This window comes from Pogoniulus pusillus, chromosome 3 (assembly GCF_015220805.1).
Source record: "Pogoniulus pusillus isolate bPogPus1 chromosome 3, bPogPus1.pri, whole genome shotgun sequence".
NCBI classification, from domain to species: domain Eukaryota; kingdom Metazoa; phylum Chordata; class Aves; order Piciformes; family Lybiidae; genus Pogoniulus; species Pogoniulus pusillus.
In genome coordinates this window covers 10,894,529-10,921,203 of record NC_087266.1, presented here as the reverse complement: position 1 = coordinate 10,921,203, position 26,675 = coordinate 10,894,529, and the positions used below count along the sequence as shown (strand labels likewise).

The 26,675-nt window shown below is 44.8% G+C and overlaps 1 protein-coding gene across 1 annotated transcript in view; it reads left to right on the top strand.

The window, feature by feature from the left end:
* SMCO4 (single-pass membrane protein with coiled-coil domains 4) overlaps window positions 1-26,213 on the top strand; it is a 38,469-nt gene extending 12,256 nt beyond the window's left edge. The window contains exon 2 of the mRNA XM_064170021.1: window positions 25,402-26,213. Coding sequence (XP_064026091.1) covers window positions 25,536-25,715 — 180 coding nt within the window. The 5' untranslated portion in view covers window positions 25,402-25,535 and the 3' untranslated portion in view covers window positions 25,716-26,213. The remainder of the gene's footprint in view (window positions 1-25,401) is intronic.
* The last annotated feature ends 462 nt before the right edge of the window (window positions 26,214-26,675 follow it).

The following is a 26,675-nucleotide window of genomic DNA, read 5'->3' as shown; positions in this document are numbered from 1 at the left end:
GTTTCTGGGAGGGCTGTTGTGTTTCTGTATTACCTTTTACCTTGTATATTTCTGTGTATCACTGTATATACTGTATATAACTGTATATACTTGTAAATATCTGCTGTGCCAAGTTGTAAATAAGCTTCATTCAATTTCCAGAGCCTTCTGAGTCTAGTCTGGCTGATTTCCAAAGTGGGGGTGGGGGGCTGGTCACACCCAAACCATCACACGAGTGTGTTTGATAATTTCTATATAATCCAATTCAAAAGTATTTTTAAGCTTAATCTTACTTTAATCAGAAAAGAGGCATCCTGGTAGACTACTCCCTATCACACGTTTGCTGAACAATATATCCTACATGGGAAAATGACTGAAACCTCTGCTGTATGGCATTTATTGGCTGCTGTCCTTTGTGCCAAACTGTAGTTGTTGCTGGAGTTTTTTCTTGGTTTTGCTATATTTTTCCTTTCTCAGTGTTTTTGTTCTGTGAATGCTTTTATTCATTGTGTGACCATTATATGGTGTTGCATTACTAAAACCAAAGAAAGTGTAGGTTGTAGTCGTACGTGGTGGTGCCATCAGGTTGTTTCCCCCCCTTGCCCTTGGCAAGAATTACAGTAGGTGCTGAAGGTTTGTTAAGCTTGAGGAGTGATATAATTGCTTTCCAAAATAAATACCAATTATGAAAGTTTATTTCAAGTTAGCCACAGGAGAGTGAAGATGCAAGGAAGGGATATGTAATGTTTTCTTGGGAATGTGCCTTTGCTAAAGATATTTTTAAAGGTTGCTAATCTGTTCCCTGCCTAGGAAACCGAGGAAGTCAGAGAGAAGGAGATTATGGACATATCTGTTACCTGAGTACTGTGGTGTTTCTATGACTTCCATCTCCTGTGCAGTTACAAGCTCTGCAGGAGAGGCATAGGCGACTTGTGTTGAAAACTTCTGAGATTTCCTGTTTCTCTGAGCAAGCTGATTTCTGGCTGGGCCAGTTAACGTTCACTGCTGAGACATCATTTGCATTGGCCTGGGAAATTTGTAGTCTCCACTGTTCCAAACTACCCTGGACAGTGATCTTTTCCCTCCAAACTCAATACCAGCAGTGTAACAGCATCAGCTATGTACAAGTCTCTTTGAATTCTGCTGTCAGTTGTATTTCTTGTGAATAAAGTGTTGCCGTTACAGAATTCCAGGGAGCCTTGAATAAAAATGTTATCAATTATGTGTCAACACAGCAGCATCTGTGATTGAAATTGGGTATCTTTTATTTGGCATCAGTGTAGCAAAGATTTGGCTGACAGCCAGAGTACAATATTCCAGCAGAAACTGCTGCAACAGGAGCCATCTCTGAAGTAATTCCCTGAAATCCAAGTGCTCTAACAAGATCTTGTAATAAATTCTTAAGACATTAGAGACCTTAAGGAAAAGAACTTTCAGGCTCCATGTTCTAATCTACTTTTGTTTCTTTCTCATGTCTATTTTGTTCTTTAGAATTATAGCATCATAGAATGGTTTAGGTTGGAAGGGAACTTAAGGATCATCCAGTTCCAACTGCCTGCTGTAGGCAGGGACACCTGCCACTAGGACAGGTGGCCCTGAACACCTCCAGCGAGGGAGCATCCACAGCCTTCCTGGGCTACCTGTTCCACTCTCTTACCACCCTCACTGCAAAGAACCCTTTCCTAACATCTAGTTTGAATCTCCCCTCTGCCAGTTTAAACCCATTACCCCTTGTCCTGTCATTACAACACCTTGTAAATAGTCGCTCCCTTGCCTGCCTGTAGGCCCCCTTCAGATACTGGCAGGCCACTTTAAGGTCTCCTCAAAGCCTTCTTTTCTCCAGGCTGAAGAACTCCAGCTCTTGTAGCCTGTCCTTATAGCAGAGTTGCTTCAGTCCTCTGATCATTTTCATGGCCCTCCTCAGGACTGGCTCTAATAGTTCCATGCCCTTCTTGTGTTGGGGGCTCCAGAACTGCACACAGTACTCCAGGTGGGATCTCGGGAGAGTGAAGTAAAGGGACAAACCCCCCTCTCTTGCCCTGCTGGCCACCCTTCTCTTGATGCAACCCAGGACAGCTGTGGCTGTCTGGGCTGCACGTGCACGCTGCTGGCTCATGTTGAGCTTTTCATCAACCCATCTGCTCTCCAAAGAGATAGCTGCAAGCTTTAGGGATGCATATATCCTGGGATTTCATATCTTCTTTTTGCCTATCCATTTCATTTTCCAACACTTGCTCACATAAAAAATCCAAAATAATTTGATCGGTGATGGCTTCTTTGGGGAACCTTCTGCTTCACCATGGAAGAGGCAAGACTTTAAAAATAAGAGAGTGAGAAGTTTCTTGTAAAAAATGCATAGTTGTTTGTTTGCTTTTTGTTTTTCCTAGTTTTTTTTTTCTGATTGACTTAATCTCTCTGATCTTCCTCACTTTTTCTTAGATCTTTTTACATTCCCAGAGATGTGAGTAATTTCAGCTAGTTAGGAAACCTTGAGTCTGTGAGATGCTCCATTTGTCACAGGCATAATGGCTGTGGTTCAGTAAATATTTTAGAGCAACTGTGGGAAATGGGGGAACTGGGATCACTTTGCTTTTCATGGATGATTCTTACCATACCTGAAGCAGGGTAAAGCAGTAACTTTTTCTCTTTAAAGGTATAGCTTGTAACAGCTGGTTGATTCTGCTGCCATTAAAAATGAAAAGAGGAAGATCAGAGTTGGAAAGCAGAAAATATGGCAGAAATACTTGGGGTCATGTAATATATCCAAATGTTTACCTCATGTCTTTTTACTGACTAGACTGAAAGCAGTCCCCTTCCCTTCATCAAATTGAAGCTTTTCACTTGCGTTCTAAAGAAAGTCAGTTCTAGGAAAGCATTAAGAACAATACAGAGATAAAAGTAGTTAGGAGAAAATATGCATTGGATTTTCAGTGCTGGGAGAAAAGCTTTTAGAATAAATATGAGCTGGGGTTTTTTTTTAAGGTTTTTCCTTTCCTTGTTTTGTTTTTTTTCTTCCCCTGAGGTTTGAAGTCCTGTGAAGTTCAGTTTCTCTCAGAGGGGAGAGAACAATGAAAAGGAAAGAGGGCTATGATATTGTCTGCATTTTAAATGGCGTGGTTTCTTTTTGGGTAGGAAAAAAAAAAGAGTTCTGTTTGGGTAGTAAATTCAGGCAAATGTTTAACTTCATACTATCAACAGAAATTACAAGTCTGAAGTTAAGTAATGAAGCCTGTTTAGGATAATCAATGCTACCTTTATCCAAGCTCAATATATTCAAGAGGTCAGCTTTACTGCTGCCCTGTTATAGCTTGAATTTAATGATTAACCTCTTCGTGGCTGTTCATGTAACTTCTGCCTTCCTGTATGGTACTTTAGGTAAGCCGAGATGGTAACAGAATGCTGCAGTAGAGTAGTATGAGCTATTTGGGGAAAAATCCCTTTCCAAATCCTCTGTGTGGTGTGCATCAGCCCCAGTGAAACTGAAGGAAGCCCATTAAGAAATCCGATTAGCTGTCTGCTCTCTAGCTAAGTTAAACTCTTTGTCCAGTGTGGTGATCGGTGATGTCTAACTGGTAGCTTACCTGGCAGTAGTGCTGTCAGCTTCTGTAGGCGCACCTTCTCTTATGGTTCTGCCAGGTGTGTTTATTCATTTCAGCCATGTATAACACTGAGCTTTGAAGTGATACCCTGTAATACATCTTCAAGTCTTCTTCAGTGCTGAACCTGGCACTGTCTTGTCCTGTTGTGTCACCCTTTCATTCAGCAAACTTCCTTGTGAGATTTAAAGTGTTGTGTCATCAGTAGCATACAAGAGGAGGGAGAGCATGCTTGGTGTGAAGCAGTGGAGGAAAGTGCAGCATTAAGTTCAAAGTTCAAAGCCAAGTATTGTCAAGTACTAGACAGTGTGCTTGCTCTGTAGTAATCCTCTCTGTAGGTTAACGAATAGAATCCATGTAATTTTGGCTAGTTAATATGAAAAGTACTTCAAAAGTAGCTTTAGGTAACGTACTAGCCTGTAAATTCTAAATTATTTTCCTGTTAAAATGGAGAATGTGAGGAAGATCAGTCCTAATGCCAGCAGTCTTTGATGTACCTTATCTCCATAAAATACAAATCTGCTGTCCAGTCCATGTCCATGGATGTTCATCTCTGAAACCTTTGAAGCACTGTAGTAGGGAACTGAGGCTGGTTGCCAGATGGGAACCGAACTTCTCATCAGTTCTTGCCAGATGTACATAGTCCTGTATCTTTTGAAGATGTCTTCTGTTGGTAATTGTTGCTTCTGAGCAGTGTTTGTTTGTCTTCAATCTTTCATTTCACTTGAGGGAGGTGAGTTTTGACTGCAGCTGTCTCGATGGTTGGGTTTAAGTGCTGTACAATTCTTAGCCTTGTATTCTAGCAAGTTACTGTGATCTTAGCCAGTGCTTTCTGCTGTATGCTGTATTTCTTTCTAAACTTGCTATTCTGAAATATAGTAATATTGTGCCATTTCTTTTGGGGAGTTTATGAACAGTTTTGAGCTGTTGGTAGTGTCCACAGCTGATAGAAACCTTAGTATGCCTCCAAGGAAAATGAGATGACGCATATGGTACAGCACAGGAGATAAAGGGCTCTGCTTCTCCTTCTCAAAAGTCCGTTTTGTGGTTGTAGTTCTAGTTTCAAGGTTAACTGGTGGAAAAAATAAATCACACTTCTCTGTAGGACAGAAGGGCAAGCAGTGGTTGGTGGCCTGTATCACAGGAGGAATAAGTATATCTAGATATTTTCTGATATCTGTAGCCCTTTGTGGGAAGAAGATAGCTTTTGGAGTCCTGCTGAAGGCAGTGAATCGTAGAATCAATCAGGGTTGGAAGCGACCACAAGGATCATCTACTTCAAACCACCTGCCATGTCCAGGGGCACCCTACTCTAGATCAGGCTGCCCACAGCCTCATCCAGCCTGGCCTTAAACACCTCCAGGGATGAGGCCTCAACCACTTCCCTGGGCAACCCATTCCAGGCTCCCACCACTCTCATGCTGAACAAATTCCTCCTCACATCCAGTCTGAATCTCCCCACCTCCAGCTTTGCTCCATTCCCCCTAGTCCTCCCACCACCTGATGGCCTAAAAAGTCCCTCCTCAGCTTTTTTGCAGCTCCCCTTCAGATACTGGAAGGCTACGGGAAAGTCACCTCAGAGCCTCCTCTTCTCCAGATTGTGCAGCCCTAACTCTTTCAGTCTGTCCTCAGAGTGGAGATGCTCCAACCCTCCAATCATTCTTGTAGCCCTTCTCTGAACATGCTTCAGCATGTCCACATCCCTCTTGTAATAGGAGCTCCAGAACTGGATGCAGTACTCCAAGTGGGGTCTCACCAGAGTGGATTAGAAGGGGAGAATCACCTCCCTCAACCTACTGGCCACACTTCTCCTGATGTAGCCCAGGATCTGGTTGGCTTTCTGGGCTGCAAGTCCACACTGCTGGCTCATGTTGAGTTTCTTGTCCACCAGCAACCCCAAGTCCCTGTCCTCAGGTCTGCTCTCCATCCAGTTGCTGCCCAGCCTTGGGATATTGCATTTGGGATTGCCCCAACTGAGATGCAAGACACTGCACTTAGTCTTGTTGAACCTCATGAGGTTGGTTTGTGCTCACCTCTCCAGCCTGTCAAGGTCTCTCTGGATGCCATCCCTTCCCTCCAGCATGTCTGGTGCACCACACAGCTTGGTGTTGTCAGCAGACTTGCTGAGGCTGCACTCAATGCCTCTGTCCATGTCAACAACAAAGATGTTGAACAAGACTGGTCCCAGGACTGATCCCTGAGGGACTCCACTTGTCACAGGCCTCCACTTAGACGTGGACCTGTTGACAGCCACTCTTTGGGTGCGGCCATCAGGTCAGTTCTTTATCCATCTAGTGGTCCACCCCTCAAACCCATGTGTCACCAGCTTAGAGACCAAGGCGTGGTGCGGGACAGTGTCAAAGGCCTTGCTCAGATCCAGGTAAATGACATCTGTTGCTCGCCCCTCATCTATGAGTGTTGTGACCTGTTCATAGAAGGTCGCCAGGTTTGTCAGGCAGGATGAATACTGTCCTCACGTCCAGATGCACAGATGTGTTGACTCTGGGGTTTTCTGGGGAGCCATGCACTTGGCAGTGGACCTAACTTTATTTAGAACGTTCAGAACACTCTGAGCTAGTCAGTAAAAGGCTCTGCTGGTTTATTTGCCTCTCTGTCTTGAACCTCCACCACATTTCTTAGTCTCCTCTCTACCTGTCAGTTCAAATTACTGGCAATTTTGGAGGAAAATAGCGTTTTCCTTTTCCTTTACACTTGCACCAGCATTTCAAAGGACAAAGTGCCCCCTAGGAGTGAAGTGCTATTTTGTAATAACCTCAGATTAAACACTGGGGTCATCGAGTCTACTTCTGGCCCATAGCTCTTGTATTGAGGAGCAACTCGTTCAGAGCAGTGTTTGCAAAATGCTTTCAGTGCACCTCACTGTTAGGAAGCCAGTGCTGCAACCCTCTCTGAGCCAGTCTCCATCCACTTAACTCCAGGACAGCTTGGATGATTAATATTTATATAAAAGCTTCCATGTTTTCACAGTGAAATTGTTTCACTCTGAAAAGAAAAGGTGGCTTTTTTTCCTCTGTTGACTTGATGTGAAAAAGCTTGCAAAAGCTTTCGCTAGCACTGCATCCGAGATAAGGGTCAGCAGAAAAACCAGGGTCATTCTTAATTCAGTATTTCATTTTGTGAAATTGCCAGCTCTGAGAGAAATAAAACATTCACATGTATATTAACCAAAGTTTGCCATCTCTTGGAATAAAGCCAGTTCTCTTGGGGCCAAACAAATGCTCTGACTGAATGAGTAATAATCTGCTATTGTCACTCCTAATTCACAGATGGGTAAATAAAGCAATGTTTGCCATTTTAAGTTGTCCTATTTGCTTGAAAGACTAACAATCATGATTAGATACCAGCGTGGAGTATCTGTGTCATGTCTTTTTATAGCTGATTTACTCATTGTAGCTGCTGCAAAAGTGCAAAACCTCCACATGCGATGAGGAGCGATTGTGGCAGAGGATGAGAACACATGAACGTTACAGATGTTTTGGGTCAGGAATTTGGAATCTGCAGCTACAGGCTGAAAAGATGTACAGCATCTTCTTTTTTTTTTAACATGGCCTGCAAGGTCCCTGTGCCTCACTTATTTTCTGAGGAAATCTCTGTGGTCATCTCTCTTGTTTTAGTAGAAAGTTGAAAATCTGTGGATTCCCAAGATAATGACTATATTGAGTTTTTGTTGATAGATAAGAGGAGGACATAATACTGAGCACCTTAGAATGATGTTTTCCTGTGTCTCTGAGCCTTTTAGTTTGCTTAAATTTTCAACAAATGCAGTTTAAAACAGCTTTGAAAACCTCATTTTAATGCATTTATGTACACGCTTCCCTCATGAACTTAACAGCAACCTTGGCAAGATCAGAGTAAGTAAAAACAGCAAGGAGACTTCCTTTTGTTGAGAAAGATGAGTGTTTTTATTGGGAGCACTTAAAATCCTACCCCTCTAAAACCCCACATGAAATACTGTGAAGAGGCAAATAGCACAACATCCCTCTGAAGTAGGAGTCTGAGGCATTGTGGGTCACTCTTGAGATGAAATTGCCCTCAGAATGTCCTGTGAAGTCTACCATGAGATCTCCTGACTGGTTGTGGAGGAGTGTGCTTTGTCACACCTAAATACGTAGGTAGAAGATGGATGAGAAGTACTAACCTTAAGTGTCAGCCACTAAGAGTAAATAAACACACTGCAGAGGTGAGACCAATGATTGGTGTCTGTGTTCTCTGATGGATTGACTCTTTCATCCACTTCTTTCAATCTTCATTTCACTTCTGTGCAGATTTTCTTCCACACATTGTTTTTTCTTCCTTTTTTATTTCAGCTCTTTTCCTGCACCCTGAGGAGGTTTCTCTGCTCTTTCTGTCTGGGCTTTGTTATCTCGCTCACCCCCTTTAACTGCATCACATTTTAAATATTTTTCCCTTTCCCCTCACTGCATAAAACTTTCTGTCTGTGGACTTGTTAAATGAAATAGCTGCAAGAGCAGTTGGTGTTGGTGTTGTAGGTAGCAGGCTATCCACAGCCCAGGGTACAGCTGTTAATATTGTGTCTGTAAGCTGTGGTAGACAGACTCTGAAGAGATGCCTAAGGACATGATTCCTCAGCCCCTCTGAAAGGTCAGACACAGGACTTAACTTCTGTACTGTGCAGCCTGAGCTGTCACTGGTGTTCACAGGCTCTTGGATAACATTAAAAAGTAATAACCTCATCATTTTGAGAGAAGGTCAAATAATTCATGATCCAAACCCTGCATCTACTGGGTTGTGGACAGGCACCCTGAAACACCCCTTCCTTGCACACCCACAGTTCCCAAACTGTCTTCCCAGAGAGAGTGATTTGCCATTGGAATGGGCTGTCCAGGGAGGTGGTGGAGTCACCGTCTCTGGACATGTGATCTCTTCTGCCAGGCAACCAGCAACAGAAGAAGGGGACACATTCTCAAGATGTGGTGGGGGAGGTCTAGGCTGGATGTCAGGTAGTAATTCTTGCCAGAGAGAATGTTTGGCATTGGAATGGGGTGCCCAGGGAGGTGATGGAGTTGCTGTCCCCAGAGGTGTTCAAGCAAAGCCTGGCTGAGGCACTTAGTGCCATGGTCTAGTTGACTGGCTAGGGCTGGGTGCTAGATTGGACTGGATGATCTTGGAGGTCTCTTCCAACCTGGTTGAGTCTATGATTCTATGGAGGTCCTTTCCATTCCCTAACATCCTGTGATCTTGGTTCTCCCACTGCCCCCCATTTTCACTAACTGCACTACAAAACCAACAAAAAACCCCCAACCTAAAGACAAAACCCCTGTTCCACTGAAGATAAATCCCCCAACTACCCTACCCAGCAGCTTGGAGCAATGTTTCTTGCAATTGTTCTAAAATACAAAGCTATTAAGATTAATATAAATTAATCTTTACAAGGCAATAAATATATCCCCTTAGATCTCAGAAGCAGCAGGTGCTTGCAGTATTATAAATAGAAAGCAATACAAATTGAGACACTTATTAAATTTGCCTTTGTGATGCTTTGAGGAATTGTAGTGGAGCAGAAAAAAAAAATCAACCAGAGGCTCTGGATTAGAAGAGCGACTTAAATAGTTGTGCTGCCAAAGGAAACAGAACACAAACTAGAGTAAGTGATAGACTTGTTAAAAATGTTACCTAGCCAATTTGTCTCTGCTATAGAGAGACTGACCAAGAGCTTTGGAGGGACATGACTGAACTGGAGAAGTTTTTTTTTTCCTTCTTAGTCATTTTAATACAGGAATCACAGTATCATCAGGGTTGGAAGAGACCTCACAGATCATCAAGTCCAACCCTTTACCACAGAGCTCAAGGCTAGACCATGGCACCAAGTGCCACGTCCAACCTTACCTTGAACAGCCCCAGGGACGGCGACTCCACCACCTCCCTGGGCAGCCCATTCCAGTGTCCAATGACTCTCTCAGTGAAGAACTTTCTCCTCACCTCCAGCCTAAATTTCCCCTGGCGTAGCTTGAGGCTGTGTCCTCTTGTTCTGGTGCTGGCCACCTGAGAGAAGAGAGCAACCTCCTCCTGGCTACAACCTCCCCTCAGGTAGTTGTAGACAGCAATGAGGTCTCCCCTGAGCCTCCTCTTCTCCAGGCTAAACAATCCCAGCTCCCTCAGCCTCTCCTCGTAGGGCAGTGCTCAAGGCCTCTCCCCAGCCTCGTCGCCCTTCTCTGGACACGCTCAAGCATCTCAATGTCCCTCCTCAACTGGGGGGCCCAGAACTGAGCACAGCACTCAAGGTGTGGTCTAACCAGTGCAGAGTACAGGGGCAGAATGACCTCCCTGCTCCTGCTGACCACACCATTCCTGATGCAGGCCGGGATGCCACTGGCTCTCTTGGCCACCTGGGGCACACTGCTGGCTCATGTTCAGGCGGGTATCAATCAGTACCCCCAGATCCCTCTCTGTCTGGCTGCTCTCCAGCCACTCCGGCCCCAGCCTGTATCTCTGCATGGGGTTGTTGTGGCCAAAGTGCAGCACCCTGCACTTTGAGCTATTGAATGCCATCCCATTGGACTCTGCCCATCTGTCCAGGCAGTCAAGGTCCTGCTACAGAGCCCTTCTGCCTTCCAACTCAGTCACATCTGCCCCCAGCTTGGTGTCATCTGCAAATTTGCTGATGACTGACTCGATGCTCTCATCCAGATCATCTATGAAGATGTTAAAGAGGATGGGGCCCAGCACAGATCCCTGAGGGACACCACTAGTGACTGGCCGCCAGCTGGATGTGGCACCATTCACCACCACTCTCTGGTTTTCCAGGAGATTGCACTGTAATAGTTTCTAGCACTCACAAGTTTTTGTTTCTCTTTCCCCCCAGTTCTGCAGGAAGTGCTTACATTTGAGAAATAGATTAATTCTGTGTGGTTTTTGCCTGTTTGGATAAGGCTCTAGTGAGGGTCCTGTGTGTTGTTCAGCGTTTTCTATAATTCATGAGACACTGTTGGGCCTCCACAGAGAGGTGGCTGATCAGAATAGCTAGCAAATCGACAAGTAAACCTGATCAGAGCAGCAAGCTCAATTGGCAGAGAAACTATTAAAAATGAATCCAAATCTGCAATGTTTTTTTTTTCCCCTTAATGAGATACTCTGATTTGATTTGGCAGGAGCAAGCTAGGAAAACATAGCGTGGGGAAATCAGCATTTTGGGGAGTGGTGAATTTCCCTGCATGAGAACCAAGGTCCTGTTTTGTAATATTGTGAAGTACAAGCACAATTACTGGTGGAAAGGGGGCCTGCAGTGGCACAATGTCACTCCTGCTCCCTTCTCCAATCAGTTACTCTTGGAAAATGCCTGGCATAAAGCCAGTGAAGGAGTCTAGGATAGAAATGGTGATAACATGTGTGCACATGCAGAACAGGTAGCAAAGGGAGAGAGGAAACACACACAGACAACAGAACTGACATCCATGAGCAGATCTCCCTGACACTGCACCTGTGAGCTTACACAAACTGAAGTGGCTTGTGTGCTGTACTTGTGTGCAGGCTTTACTTGTGGTTAAGAAGTCTGTTGCACCTATAGACTTAAGAGTTATATGGAAAAGACAACTTAGGCAGTGCTCCAGCATGGCTACCACTGGAAAAGTTTGAACCTGTTCAGTAGAGAATGAAGCTGGTATCTTGTGCTGAGCTTATTGGGATTAATGGACAACTGTCTCTTTGGTGACTGTGAGAGCACTGTGAATGTAGCAGATTGCTTTTAAAACCGCCTGAGTGAAAAGGGAGGTTGTACAGGAGTAAATGAGAAGGGAGAACATGAATACTCTGCTTAGGGGTGGGGTGGAATGTTTTGGTCTTGGTGGGGGCTTTGGAGGATACTTGTGCTTTATAGTGTTGATTGATAGCTATTTGCTTCATGCTGTAGCAGAACTGAGACATCTTTCTCTGACTCCCTGGGCTTGCTTGTAATGGACTTTGTTACACACATGGCTCCATAGTATTTGCATTTGCTTCTGAGCCTGTGGGAAGTCCTGGCAGTAGGACTGTAAATAGGAGCACATAAATAGGTGATGCAAGAACCAGTGTTGCAGAACCGATTAGGCAAAACAGACTTGTGTTTAGAGGGTGGCTTTGCTGGGAAACTCCCTTTGGTAAGACTCTGCAAAACTTTTCTCTATTTCCACGTCTGTGATTTTATTAAGTCTTAATTAAAATTTCTGCATTTAAATTAGTTTACATTAATGTCATACTGTCTTCTTATACTTGTATTGACAGACACTAACAGGGATTTGATCAGCTTAATCCAGCTGTATGTAATTATGTGCCTTCTTAAATAATTGCAAACAGAACCTATCAGTCATGGCAGGAAAACCTGCTGCTTTAGTATAATGTGGGATTGTTTAGTGAAATGTAATAAGACTTCAGGTTTAAGCTGGAGAGTAAACAATGAGATTTTAATGAGAGCACTGATAGGAAGAAAAAACTCCCCACCCATCCTGTGTCAAAAGTCTTAGTTCTTATCTCTCTTCCCCCCAGAAAAGGTGTCCTTATTGCATTGCTGTCACATTGATGTTGAGAACATTTATGCCATTTGAAAGGAATTTGGTAAAGGTGCCTAAACCTGTGGTGCTCTTCTGATGTAAGATGGAGAGGATTATTTCTTTCATTGATAACTTGATTATGTGGACCAAACGAGCATGCAGAGGGCAGCAGAGGTAGGGACGACATCTGCCAAACTGCATAAGCTCTGAAACACCTGCCCCACTTGGAAAGCAGGTGGAGTAACACAGGCACCCACTTTTCTGTGTGATTTAGTTACTTCTCAGTGTCATGCAGTCCTCCCTTGGCACATGTACAAGCAAGGAAATACAGGCACCGTGCCAGCAGGTTTTCCACAGCCTCCTACTGGAAAGCCATCCTTGCCAAGAAAAGCTTGAAAAAACAGAACTTCAGACAATCCCTGAAGGAGTTGAGTTTGAGGTCTGAATCCCTCATTCAGCTTGCTTTCATGAGTCCAGGTCCACATCCACCTTGCTTTCTCCTGTGGCAGATAGTTCTGTATCTTGAGCTAGAAGGTGAAGATTTCCCTGTGTACCTTTTGAAGAAACAAACCATTTCACAAATAGTTTGAGTCCAGATTGTCTTGTGGTCAGGAAGCACACTTCTTGTTTCTAGATGCTGCACTGGTATCTTGGTAGCTGTTCTTTCAGCTTTCCTCTTCTGTCAGTCAATTGCCATCCTTCCCCCTTCTGGTACACACACACCTGCTGCCCCTGGCTCATCCCTTGACTTTGGGGTTTGTATGTTTTTAGATTTAACAATCTGTTCTTGCTGCAAGCATGGATTGTTTTTTTTGCCTGCCAAGCTGTAGCCTGGGCAGAATGTTCAGTGCCAGTTGTAATGACAGTAGAATTATGATGAGAAGCAGGGACAGTCCCTCAGCTCTGTTTGCGTTACAAAACTGAAACATCAGGCTTTGGACTCGCTGGTGTCCTGCCAGGCGTGTGTATGGGGGATCCGTTTCAAACGAGTGCACAGTGATGCTGTCTCACAGTGGCTGTGTTGTGAACCTGGTAGCTTGAATGGTAGAAGGAGGGGTCACAGAGCACTGGAACAGGCTTCCCAGAGAGGTTGTGGAGTCTCCTTCTCTGGAGACTTTTAAGGCCTGTCTGGATGTGTTCCTCTGTGATCTGTGTTAGATAGTATTGTCCTGCTCTGGCAGGGGAGTTGGACTGGATGATCTCCTTGGGTCCTTTCCAACCCCCAGTGTCCTGTGGTCCTGTGACAGCCCACGTGCTGGGTGGTAGGAAGAGTTTCCCACCCAGGTCATCAGCGGCTCAGAGTATGAGTGCTTCTGGTGATGGTTCAGCTTGTGGTGTGAGTCAGCAGTGACAGTCCAGGTCTTGGTGAGTTTGTGATCCTGACACAGCTGTACTGGAAAGCAAAACAGTTATTTTCACACCGGGTTCCCACTGTTGTGCTTTCTTTCAGATGCCAAATGCTTGGGGGTTGATCTGAGAGAGCAGCATGTGGATTTTGGGGAGTTCTGGCACCAGTGGTTCTTCCTCCACTATTATTCCTTTATTTAACTCTGCTCTTTGGAAGCTGACTGAATTTCTGTGTTAATACACCAGAAAGATAAATGTTTTGTATCCAAAGGATTCTTGTCAGGAACAGCTGAGAAAATTACTTTTTACCAAAACAGCTGAGCAAACACATAATGTCAAGTCATATGCTAGGTGCTGTGGCTTACTGCATTTATGCACAAGCTCATCTGTAGCTGTGTGGATGGAAAATGGCAAGCTCTTATTTACAGACTCCTGTAGGAACCACAGTCGTGCAGTGACAGAAATTCTGTGTTTTGTGTTTCTTCTGTTTTCAGTAAACATTAATCATATTTCTTCATTGGACTGCCTGTTGCAAAAGTTGCCTTAATGATGGTTCTTAATCTACAGAGAAGAGCACAGATTACTTACTCACCTGTTCATGGATGTGATGGTTTGGGTGTTCCCCGCCCCCCCCCCCCCCCCCCCCCCACTTTAGAAATCACCCAGACTACACTCAGCTGGCTCTGGAAATATGAATGAAGCTTATATTTACAGCTAGCACAATATACAAGCAGATATTTACAGTATATATACAAGGTAAAAGGTAATACAGAAACACATCTCCCCTCCCAGAAACCAGAGTCACCAGGAGGGGCACTCAACTGCCCCTTCACCTTCCCCCTGCCCCTCTCAACCTTACCCCAGTCCCAAGGAAGAATGGAGGTTCGGCCAGGGGGTTAGGAAGCAAAGTGGATTAGTCCAAAATGGAGGGTGAGGTTAGAGAGTAAGATGCAGCTCAGCCAGCAGCCCAAGTGAGAGTGGTTATCTATGTTTTTATTTCTTGTTCCTATAATTCTCAGCAGGCCTATGAGTGAAGTAGACATCACCACTGTTTTCCTTTCACAGCCTGTAATCTAGTTCTTCTCACCTAAACATGCTAGCTAGCTTCAAACTAGCACACTGGAGCAGAAGAGCTTTCCTTTTTATTCATTCTTTTTTTCAATACGATTCTGTAGTGCATTTCTTTGCTGCATTCTGGTCAGATAGGGTTGCACTGCAGTGCCACACGTGCCAAAAATACCCTCACCTCGTCCCCCTTTGACAATGCCTCCTCAGATACAGAGATCTGCGGCTTTTTGTTTCTAATACAGATTACATGCTATGCCCAAGTCTCTCTTTAGAATTCTGAAAATCATATTGCAATAGCTGTGTGCTTTGGTGGCCTTTCTCTCCCTGACTTTCTGGCAGCATTCAGTGCTGGCTTTCATTTTGCAAATTTTCTGAGTAGTTTGGAGGCTCTCAAAGCCACGCTTAGAGTAAATGTGATGTTGCAGTAATGGTGGGTCAGTTCTGATTTAGAGCTGTAATTTGGGGGGAAAAAACCCCGCACCACCCCTCACTTAAAAATGTTAAACCAACTTCAGACAGCACTTTAATAGTTCTGCATTGTTATCTGTGTAATTAACGGCTTTTACCTTTGACAACAGGATTGGTTTAATTTGCTAATCATAATCTTTGCTACAGTCAAATAGACTGAGGTAAAATTTTATGATAGTAAGAACTGGCCTCATGCTGTAATGTGAAAATCCATTTTTCACAGTGCAAAAATTTTTCTCTTAATGCTTTCCCCCATTTTTAGCACACTCTGAAACTCATGGCAGAGAGTGTCACTGAAAAAGATCTCAAATTTAGCATGGCAAGCATTATCTTCAGCTCTGCATCCTTTCTGCTGTGCAACTTGTGTTTAAAAGTAACAAGCTGGGTGACCCAGAGCATTTGACAGTGCAGTGGGTAAAGTTATGTCTGCAGCTATTCCTGCAGAGTCTTTCTTCACTGAGGTTGCTCTTGCTTCCTTGAGAGGGTGGCTTGTACAAATTAAGTTTCTTTTTTAGACAGGTCATTATCATTTCCCCTTGTTAGTGGTTGCACAGAGCTGTGCTTCAGTATCAGAAGGAATTGTCCTTCAACTGAGATATTTCACTTCACCATGGGGCCACTTCAGTGTTGATAGAAGTGAGTTAGCTGGGGAGGTTTGTGGGGAGGGATTTAGAATTAAAGTGTTAATCCTCTGGGCAGGGTTGCAATTTAGGGTTCAGCAGCAATCTCTGCTCTGTTCATCTCTGTCACCCACACAAATCATTACACAGAACATCTGGCTCCTTTGGAACCTGTCAAGTAATGGAGATTTACAAACAAACAAACAATTTAAAATCTAGTCTTTAAAATGGAGTGTAATAATTGTGCTTGGATGTGTTGGAAATAGTGCTGGACAACCACTACTGAGGCTCTATGAAAACAGTTAGAATCAGACTCTTTTTCTTTTCAAATCAACCTGGCCAGAGCCAGGTTTGCGAGGCATTAGGTGCCTCTTGTGTCTGACACATACAGGAAGGAGCAGTTTTAGCTTATATCTTGGCACGGGAGTTAAGTGCAAACTGCTCTAAGTGCTCCTGCAAATCCTACCCAGGTAGCAGCTGCCCAAAGGGATGAAGGTGTTGTTCAGAGAAGATGTAAGGATAGTTACTTTTCTCTCTCACACCTGCCAAAAAAAACCAAACCAAAACCCCAAGAAACAGTTGGACCTGAATGGATGGAATGTCTGTGTGCAGAACTGATGTCTCTGGAGACTTCTATGTGCCCCAGTACTTCAGTTTGTAAAACTAGCCCAAACTCCTACTGAAACACTTCTAAAAATTCCCATTTAGCTGCATTTCTCAGCTGGTCGAATCACCTTAGAGCTTGGTAACCTTGCTAATGCTACTCTAGCAATGGCCAGACCTTAAAGCTGAAGAAAATTCCCCATCCAAAATGTGGTATTTCACCTTGAGGTAAAATCAGTTATGGGCTACTAATAAAATCTGTGTTCTGCAGAGTGGCCTAAAACAACTCTTATGCTTTACTGAATGCAACCCAGTGTTTGTGTAACAGTATTACATGCAGTTCACTCATTTATTTAAGAAGACCCCAAACATATATGTGGTTTAAAAGGTAAGAAATAAAGTGTACCTCTTGCTTAGACCCCACTTCTATTAAGATAGCTGTGATAATGCTCTTACTTCAGTGGACTGGTTAGTTGGTCTTGGGCTCCCTATGCTGGCTGGGGCAGCACATCAGGTTCTTCCTGCTCAGTCAGGAGGTGCCATCTCCTTGCAGTGGCCACTGGTTTGACCATGGCGAAGTTGAAGTTGTGTGAGGGAGGAGAACTAAAACCTCCCGTGTAGGAGACCCTGCGCAGATGCTTCTGGCTGCCCAGAGCCACTGCCTCAGTTGTACTGAGACTATGCAAGCAGAGGGCTCTGCCCATGGCTGGAGCATTGGCAGCACTGCAAGGAGCAATCTTCTTTCACTGGTGGGAATGGTGGCCTTTGTTGCAGGGCTGGGGAGAGCTGTTTTAATGACTACTCAGTGCTGAGCAGTGGTTTTCTGCTAATCAGGCTTCCTCTTGCCCTTTGGGTCCCTGCTGCTGTTTCTTTCCATCTCTTCAGACTTGACTCTTCATTTAGCCTCTGTATAGCAGCTCTGTCTGCAGTACCCTAAAGTTACCACCCTAGAAGCAAAAGTAAGGAACAAGGTAATCAGCTTGTTTTAGGTTCTTCTGTACACCAATGCTGGTGTGTCCTGATGATTGGGAACTACTGGGTTTGGGGCATTTAATACTCACATAATCTAAAGACAATTGTCTTCTTAGGTGTCATTGCACCCTTTTATCCTACTGCTGGCAGGCAGTTTGAATACAGCCTGTCCTGATTGTCTGCTGGTTTGTTGTTTGGCATTATTTTTAATGCCCATGGCCCTAGGGGAAATTTGAATGATAGAAGTTAATTCTTGCCAGATTATTTGTTTGAATTTCAAGATATCTTGTTGATCCAGAAATGTTACAGCGTCAGCAGCAGGATTGTGAGGCCAGGTTAACCCAAATTGGCCTGAAACACTTGTAATTTTGGATTTGGAGGAAAAAGTTACACAGCTTAACACAGCTAATACCTCATGCTGTGAAGCTGGTGCTAATGTGTTCTTTAGGTGTCTAGCTGTGCGATTACACTTAAGTGCAGATAAACAAAATCTCCTGTGCATGTGTTGCATATAGAAGGAAATGCATAACTGCAATACTCAGCAAGTGCTGGCGTAGCCAGGATTAAGGCTGCCGTTCTGCCAGTCCTGTCTCACAGGAGCTGCTGTCTCCTGTGTGGTTGGTGTGAGGAGATTGTAATTCCAGGTTTTCATTTTACCCAGGAAAAGCCCAAACAACAAATTACCGTAAGTTCTGCTTGGAAGCTTGTTGATATGTTTTGAAGGATAGCAGTCCTCACAAGTTCCACCACAGCCTTCTGGTACAAAATTATCCCTTCTTAACTGTGGCTAACTTGCTTGAAGATGCTGGCAAATGCTTCTTCATTGGTATGAGTGATGCCAGCAAGTCTGTTTAGGTTTTGAGGTTAGCTCTGCACAAACAGTTCAGGGTAGCTTAACCCAGAAGGTAATGCGATGAGTACTTTGATATATAAAAAGCAATTTCAGTGATGGGCATGGAGGAGTGTAACTGCTCAAGATGTCAAGCCAGGGCACCCAACTTGTGAATTTTTATCATGCTGAAGAATGATGCCTTTAGGTTTGTCTTCAGTAGCTTGAACTTCTTAATGTTTTGTTCCGCTTGAAACCTGAGCTTTTCGGTATTGAGTTGGAGCATGGCAGTATCAGAGAGAAGAGGTAGGGTCTGTGAAATGGATTTTCAAACAAATATACAAAGTCAAAACTTATTTTCTCCACCTGGCAGTCAAGGTGGTTTCTTCCTAGCCAGCAGGTTCCCGCTTTGGGTTAAGTTTTTGCTATAGTGAACTTAAAAATAATCTCATCATCTTATACAATTCTATTGCTAAGTTTTAAAGTGCAAAATTCATAAAAGGAAGGTGAAGTGCCAGTCTCTGGCTATTGCCAGTCTCCTGTTGTGGGCTATGGATACTCTGCTTTTGCTGCAGTCTGCTAAGCCTTTCTGTTGCTATTTCAGACAAATGTCCCAGTTGAAAGAGCTGCTGACTTTCCAGTAAAAGCTGCAGCTGAACTGGTTTGATGATCATTCCCAGCCTTGACAAATGCTTGGGCCAGGTAGAGCAGTTAAGAGAAATTGGAGGATACATACAATCTGCAGCAGTGTGCCCTCTCTTTTTTTTTTTGAGGGAGGCTAGGGAGAGAAAGGAGATGCTCAGCTTCTGTTTGAGGAGAAAAGGCAGGTTTCTACTTCTTTTGCAGCATGAGGTTAGCTGGTCATGAAGGTTAGAGCTTGCACAAGATTGAAGTACCTGTGGGATGTCACTTTCTCATTGCCCTTTTGATAGTGACTTTCTCCAAGAGGTTTTCAGTGGGCAGTGCGAAGTAGACTGTTCACTGAACCTATGCCAGTACTCCATTATTTCCTCCTTCTCTTCAGTTCAAACTTCCCAGTGCACAAGCAGGGTGCTTACTGGCTGAGGATCAGTAACATGAGATGATTTGCTCTCGTGCCTTGTGTGTGCTACAGGGAACTCTAATGTAATCTCATCCCTGGCATTGGCTTGCAGTACTCCATGTATCTGTTTTTTCCTTTCTGTAGTTGTCAGTAGTCACCTGCCTTCCAGTGAAGTCCATGGCTAGCCAGTAAGAGGCTTGGCAGCGGAAGGAAATGGCTGTGGCTCTCTGACTGCACCTGTGCAATGTGGGCCATAGGATTTCATCTTACACAACTGAGCATTTAGGTCTTATTTCATACCAACATGCATACAGCAGCATGTACAACATCCAAGATTTTTGCTCTGTTGTTTCTTGCAGCAACTGTCTAATACTGGCTGCCTAATGCTGGCAGTCGTGTCCAGGCTCCTAGCACCAACAGGAGGCTGGCAGCAACTTTCAGAGATTCTCTGCTTCCATTTTATGCTTCAGTTAAGATGAACCCTAAGGCTCATGTCCTGAAAACTGTGGGCCAGTTTCTGTGCAAGTCCATCTCTGCCAGTAGCAAAGCCAAGTAACCCAGTCTACTGGCAATGCATCTGAAGACTGATGCCAGATTCTCAAACTGGAGAACATCAGCTTGCAATTCAAGTGGTGCTGACATTTGCAGGAAGCCTTTCGTTCTAAGCTGTCAGATGTTAGCTAGTGTATGTAATTAACTTGGTATAATTTTGCTTCAGAATGAAATATTCATTCAAAAGAGACTCGAAAAAACATCCTGAATGTTTTTAATGTCTGAGTTGCAAGTGGTGCTGCAGAGAGCTAGGCATAGATTTATTGTTAGAGAGATTAGTTTCGTGGCAACTCCCGTTTGTTACCAGGGTACACAGCAAGTCCCAAAGGCTTTTACTGTCCATCACTTCTTGGATCTTGTGAGTAATCCAAATATAAGCCCCACTGATATACCTTAACATTGGAGACAGAAAACAATATGAAAAAAATGTAGCCTGAAATGATCTGGTTGTCTAATTATCCCAACGAGCAAACATAAAAGTCATATTTTGCACAGTGGTTTTTCTAGGGTCGGGTAGTGAAGCCTGTGACCAAAGTAGGAGGAGAGGGAATGCCCCAGAGGAAATTCAAGAGTGAGTTAGAGAAGTGATGAATAAAACCAAACCAGAACCTGTAGCTTGGCAGAGTCTTTGGTATCCCAGCCTCTGTCTGAATTGAGAGTTGAGGATTTGTTGAGTAGAAACAGGTATCAAAGTTTAGAAATAAAAGGGCAGAACAGGGTATTAAGTAGTTGCTAAATCCAGTTCTTATTTACCTCCCCGTTATGAAGTTCACTGACCACTTCTGATCTCCCTAAGTCTCTTACATGTTTTGATTCTAATGCTTCAGCTTGCAGAAGTAGTTGATTCTTTCTAAGCTTTGAACTTTGTGGTTTCTTCTTGAAAAACATCCCAAGCACAGAAATTTCCCTTTTGTGCTTTAGTAAAACAGAAATTAAGTGTTCGCCTCAGCCCAGGGTCAGTTTGCAAAGTTTATGGTCAGAAGGCACAACTGCCTGAGAGATGTGTGTGCATGGGATGCGGGATCGAGGAATCATAGAATCAACCAGGTTGGAAGAGACCTCCAAGATCATCCAGTCCAACCTAGCACCCAGCCCTAGCCAGTCAACCAGACCATGGCACTAAGTGCCTCAGCCAGGCTTTTCTTCAACACTTCCAGGGATGGTGACTCCACCACCTCCCTGGGCAGCCCATTCCAATGCCAATCACTCTCTCTGGGAAGAACTTCCTCCTAACATCCAGCCTATACTTTCCCCTGGCACAACTTGAGACTGTGTCCCCTTGTTCTATTGCTGGTTGCCTGGGAGAAGAGCCCAACCCCACCTGGCTACAACCTCCCTTCAGGTAGTTGTAGACAGCAGTGAGGTCACCCCTGAGCCTCCTCTTCTCCAGGCTAAACACCCTCAGCCTCTCCTCACTGGGTTTGTGTTCCAGGCCCCTCACCAGCCTTGAGGCCTTCTCTGGACATGTTCCAGCACCTCAACATCTTTCTTGAATGGAGGGGCCCAGAATGCAGCTCAACACGGAGATCCTGCCACTCTTCATGCCTATTTTTCCCTCTCTACTGTTGTTGAACTTGCACCCAGGAAGGGCCATGTGAAGTGTTGGTTTTCCCAGTACCACATGGTTGCTCTGGTAGTCTGGTCAGTTCCAGAAGTTCAAGTTAGAGTTTGTCCTAGGTTTGAGCCGTGAGCTGCCCAGGGCAAAAGGACAGAAAATGCATTTTATGCCTTTCCAAGAAGGAAGATAAGGAATGCTCCACACTGATTGGATGTTTGAATGGAAATGCTATCTGTGATCTGTGTTAGATAGCATTGTCCTGCTCTGGCAGCGTGGCTCAGCCTGACCATCTCCGTGGGTCCTTTCCAACCCCTAACATCCTGTGATCCCCTGGAATTCAGTTTACAGTATCACAGTATTATCAGGGTTGGAAGAGACCTCACAGATCATCAAGTCCAACCCTTTACCACAGAGCCCAAGGCTAGACCATGGCACCAAGTGCCACATCCAATCCTGCCTTGAACAGCTCCAGGGACGGCGACTCCACCACCTCCCCGGGCAGCCCATTCCAGTGTCCAATGACTCTCTCAGTGAAGAACTTTCTCCTCACCTCCAGCCTAAATCTCCCCTGGCACAGCCTGAGGCTGTGTCCTCTCGTTCTGGTGCTGGCCACCTGAGAGAAGAGAGCAACCTCCTCCTGGCCACAACCTCCCCTCAGGTAGTTGTAGGCAGCAATAAGGTCACCCCTGAGCCTCCTCTTCTCCAGGCTAACCAACCCCAGCTCCCTCAGCCTCTCCTCGTAGGGCTGTGCTCAAGGCCTCTCACCAGCCTCCTCGCCCTTCTCTGGACACGCTCAAGCATCTCAATGTCCCTCCTAAACTGGGGGGCCCAGAACTGAACACAGCACTCAAGGTGTGGTCTAACCAGTGCAGAGTACAGGGGCAGAATGACCTCCCTGCTCCTGCTGACCACACCATTCCTGATGCAGGCCAGGATGCCACTGGCTCTCTTGGCCACCTGGGCACACTGCTGGCTCATGTTCAGGCGGGTTTACATATATATACTAAAAGTGTTAAGGTAGGAGGAACACATTCACAAACCAGGCTCAGTCCTTCACCTAGGCCTGCCAGCCCAAAACCTTCCAAAGCCTTCCAGAGAGCCTCCACCCCCCTCAGCGTCAGCAGGCCCAAGAGCAGGCCAGAACTGCCTCTCCCCCCACCCCCTCAACCGGAGGCTTACCGCAGGCTTCTGCAGGCCTTGTGGTGTAGCTGGAAATTTGCTGCCAGCCGAGGCCAAGCGAAAGCCTCTCTCCCCTACAAACCACCAGATAATGGTGTGCACGTCCCAAAATGGAGAGAAAAGAGAGAACAATTGGCTGTGCTCTCTCCTAAATAGAGACATAGAGGGAATCAGAATAGAATAACAAGTTGGGATATGCTGGGACAGACTGCCTGGCACCCCGAGACTGCCTGCCTGTCTTTTGGGGGATTTTTTCTTGATGGTTATACCAATTAACTCCTGATTTCCCTCAGCCTACCCCAGAATTCTTCTGTGCTTTACCATGACCCATGCAGTACCTCACCAAGCCGACTGGCTGCATGGGATTCACAGCAGGCAGGTTGCTGCTGTTATCATAGAATCAACCAGGTTGGAAGAGACCTCCAAGATCATCCAGTCCAACCTAGCACCCAGCCCTATCCAGTCAACTAGACCATGGCACTAAGTGCCTCAGCCAGGCTTTTCTTGAACACCTCCAGGGACGGTGCCTCCACCACCTCCCTGGGCAGCCCATTCCAATGCCAATCACTCTCTCTGGCAACAACTTCCTCCTAACATCCAGCCTATACTTCCCCTGGCACAACTTGAGACTGCGTCCCCTTGTTCTGTTGCTGGTTGCCTGGGAGAAGAGGCCACCCCCACCTGACTACACTATCCCTTCAGGTAGTTGTAGACAGCAATGAGGTCACCCCTGAGCCTCCTCTTCTCTCCTCTTCTTCCTTATAAGAGATAGGATGAACACTCCTGCACAGAACCTATAGGTGGGAGTTCTTGTTTTGTACAGGAGCGTTTTAGTTCAGTTTTGCTTCTGTGGTCAGCCTGATAAAAAAGGTTCAGCACTAACACCCAGAGAAAGTATTCTACTTTCAGGGGAAAACTTCTTCTGTTTCTGAAACAGTAGTTGTAAGATGACTTCTAGCACTGGCTACAAATAACATATCAAGAGGAAATTGCATCTGTGATGACAGCAGTGAGCTCTGCTTGTTGACATTTGCTCCTCACCTGCAGCAGCACACTAAAATCTTGTGGCCAAGAGAGCCAATGGCATCCTGGCCTGTATCAGGAACAGTGTGGCCAGTAGGACAAGGGAGGTTATTCTTCCCCTCTACTCAGCACTGGTCAGGCCACACCTTGAGTACTGTGTCCAGTTCTGGGCCCCTCAATTCAGGGGAGATGTTGAGGTGCTGGAAGGTGTCCAAAGAAAGGCAACAAAGCTGGTGAAAGGCCTGGAACACAAACCCTATGAGGAGAGGCTGAGGGAGCTGGGGGTGTTTAGCCTGGAGAAGAGGAGGCTCAGGGGTGACCTTATTGCTGTCTACAACTACCTGAAGGGAGGCTGTAGCCAGGTGGGGGTTGGTCTCTTCTCCCAGACAACCAGCAACAGAACAAGGGGACATAGTCTCAAGTTGTGCCGGGGGAAAGCATAGGCTGGATGTTAGGAGGAAGTTCTTGCCAGAGAGAGTGATTGGCATTGGAATGGGCTGCCCAGGGAGGTGGTGGAGTCACCGTCCCTGGAGGTTTTCAAGAAGAGGCTGGATGAGGCACTTGGTGCCATGGTCTGGTTGACTGGCTAGGGCTGGGTGCTAGGTTGGACTGGCTGATCTTGGAGGTCTCTTCCAACCTGGTTGATTCTATGATTCTATATATTGATATAAAAAGGGAAAGAAAAGAAGCAGTTACATTAAGCCACTAATTTCTACATACATTTTATTCTGAGTGTTGGAAGAGACCAGTTCATATGTTAATTTAACCAGTTATTGTTACCCTCCAAATCTTTGTGGAGATACATCTGCTCTGTGTCCAGCTGTTTTGCCACTGCAGCAATGGGGGATGTGGCAGAGGGGAATACAGCCAGAAAGTTGTTATCTTCCCTCCCTGTGCAGTTGGTGAATTGCAGAGCTGTCAACAGCTTAGGGATAAAACCCCTTAGGGTGCGGAAATCCTGAGCTCCGTATTTCAGGGAGTGATCCCTCTCATGCGGTGTTTTTGTTAATCTCACTTCATAGATACTTCTGATTTTAAAAATGGGCCTAGTAGATGCTTCACAGCACCTGCCTTATTAATGGCTGCTTGGCTGCACCAGTGATTTGTAAGCAGGCTGGTTACCACTTAGGATCTTTGTCTTGTAAAAATGACAGCTCTGATAGGAGTGACAACGTGAGCCTCTTATGATTTAGGCTTTATTCTATGGCAGTAGAACCAGAAGTATAAGTTGAATAGCTCTTCCCCCCGTATTTCTTCATGTTAGAATACCCTTTATTCCAATAAATACCTGGTGTGGATGATCAACACTTAATGCTGCTTCTTATGGCAGGGTGCATGCTTCCCTGTCCTTGTTCTGCAGGTTTATGGGGAGCCACAGACCTTCATCTGGAAGCCTGCTGCTTTGACAAGAGGATGCAGCTGGCACTTTATGTTCCTGCAAGATTAATTCATGTTGTTTTCTTTAAGTCTTTATTGATGTTACCTTGTTTGCCCTAGAGATTAAAATGTATGGCGTTGGGCATGGTTTCTGGCTTAAAGTGCAAGTTGAGTGCTCTGGGACAAATACACCTCATGATGAAGAGAAGAGAAGACTCTGGGGAGAACTAATAATGACCTTCCAGTACCTGAAAGGGGCCTATAGAAGGATGGAGGGAGGCTGTTTACAAAGGCCTGCAGTGACAGGATGAGGGGCAATGGCTTCAAACTAGAGAAGAGCAAATTTAGATTGAATGTTAGGAACAAGTTATTTACTATGGGGGTGGTGGAACACTGGAATGTGCTGCCCAGGGTTGTGATTTGGGCTTCATCCCTGGAAATATTCGTTGTGAGGCTCAACAGGGCTCTGAACAACCTGATCTAGTTGAGAATGTCCCTGCTTATTGTAGAGGGGGTTAGACTCGATGACCTCCAGCGGTCCCTTCCAACTGTTCTATGATTCTATGAACTGTAGCTTTCATGGTGAAAGTGTTCATGATGAACTGAGCTTATAACTGGAACACAACTGGAATATGTGTAGGTCTTGATCAAAAGAATTGGTTTTTCTTTTCCCTTCTCTTGCAGTTTCTTGCACAGCCAGCCACTTGGAGGAGAAGGAATTCTGCAACCCTTCATTTTAAGAGACCTTGGACTATTTGCTGCTGTTCGACTCCCTTCACCCTCACCTGTTTCAGTGAACAAAATATCCTAAGGGGAGGATGAGGCAGCTAAGAGGAAAACCCAAAAAAGAAACCTCCAAAGACAAAAAGGAGAGAAAACAGGCCATGCAAGAGGCCCGGCAACAAATAACAACTGTCGTGCTTCCCACGCTGGCTGTCGTAGTACTGCTGATTGTTCTATTTGTTTATGTAGCAACTCGTCCAAATACAACTGAATGATGCAGCTTTTCAGACTCTGTGGCTTTGGGGTATTAACAATTTTACCAAGAGCCAGAAGGAACTCTTCTCTGCCACTCTTTAAGTATTTTACAAAGGAACTCGCTGGCATTTTCAGTCTTTCTCTTGGTTAAGGTCCCAGAGGTTCTCCTGGGGAATGTAACCTAAAACGTATTAGTGAAGGTGCCGGTGCGTTTTATGGTGCGGCTCATGTGCCTTTCAGACTTTAAACCAGTGTTTTTCTTAGCTCTGTTTGAAGCTCTATATTGTACAAGGAAATCGTGTTCTGCTATAAATTTGTATCACACACACACAAAAATAATTAAATCATCTTTCAGCTTTTATCACTGTCAGAGAGTATGTTGCTCCCACGAGCTCTTGTATGTCTATTTCACAACTTCCAAAGAAGTTAATGTTCCTTCTTTGTACTTTAACGTCGTATGAAGTGCTTTGATTCAGAAAGGATATATTTATTTTTTTGAATAAAAGAGAGAAGTCTTACTTGGAATCTTCAAATTATTTTGGGGAAAAAAAAAATAGAAGTGATTTATTGTGAGAGCTGACATTGTGTACTGTTTTTTTTTTCATTAAGCACTCTATAGTTCACTCCAAAATCTTGTTGCTGTGAGATGCCAGCGTGCGAAGCGAGTACTTCAGGATCCGCTGGAAGGAAACAGAAGTCGGAGAAGGAGATGCTACCAGTTGATGGTGAAGTAACTAATAACAAAGTACCTAAAGACAATATAGTTCTTTATCTGAATGTGAAATATTTAAATCTGTCTAAGTGGCAATAAAAAGATGATTTTGGATACAGCCCCTGATTATTTTTATTTTTAAGGAAGGAGAAGTAATGTTCATGTTAATTTAGTTCTCCAATCTGTTTGCTGAAGTGATCTGCTATCCTGTGACATTCCCTCTATCCCTCACCTAGGGGAAACTGTGAGCACAGCTTGGACAGTTTTA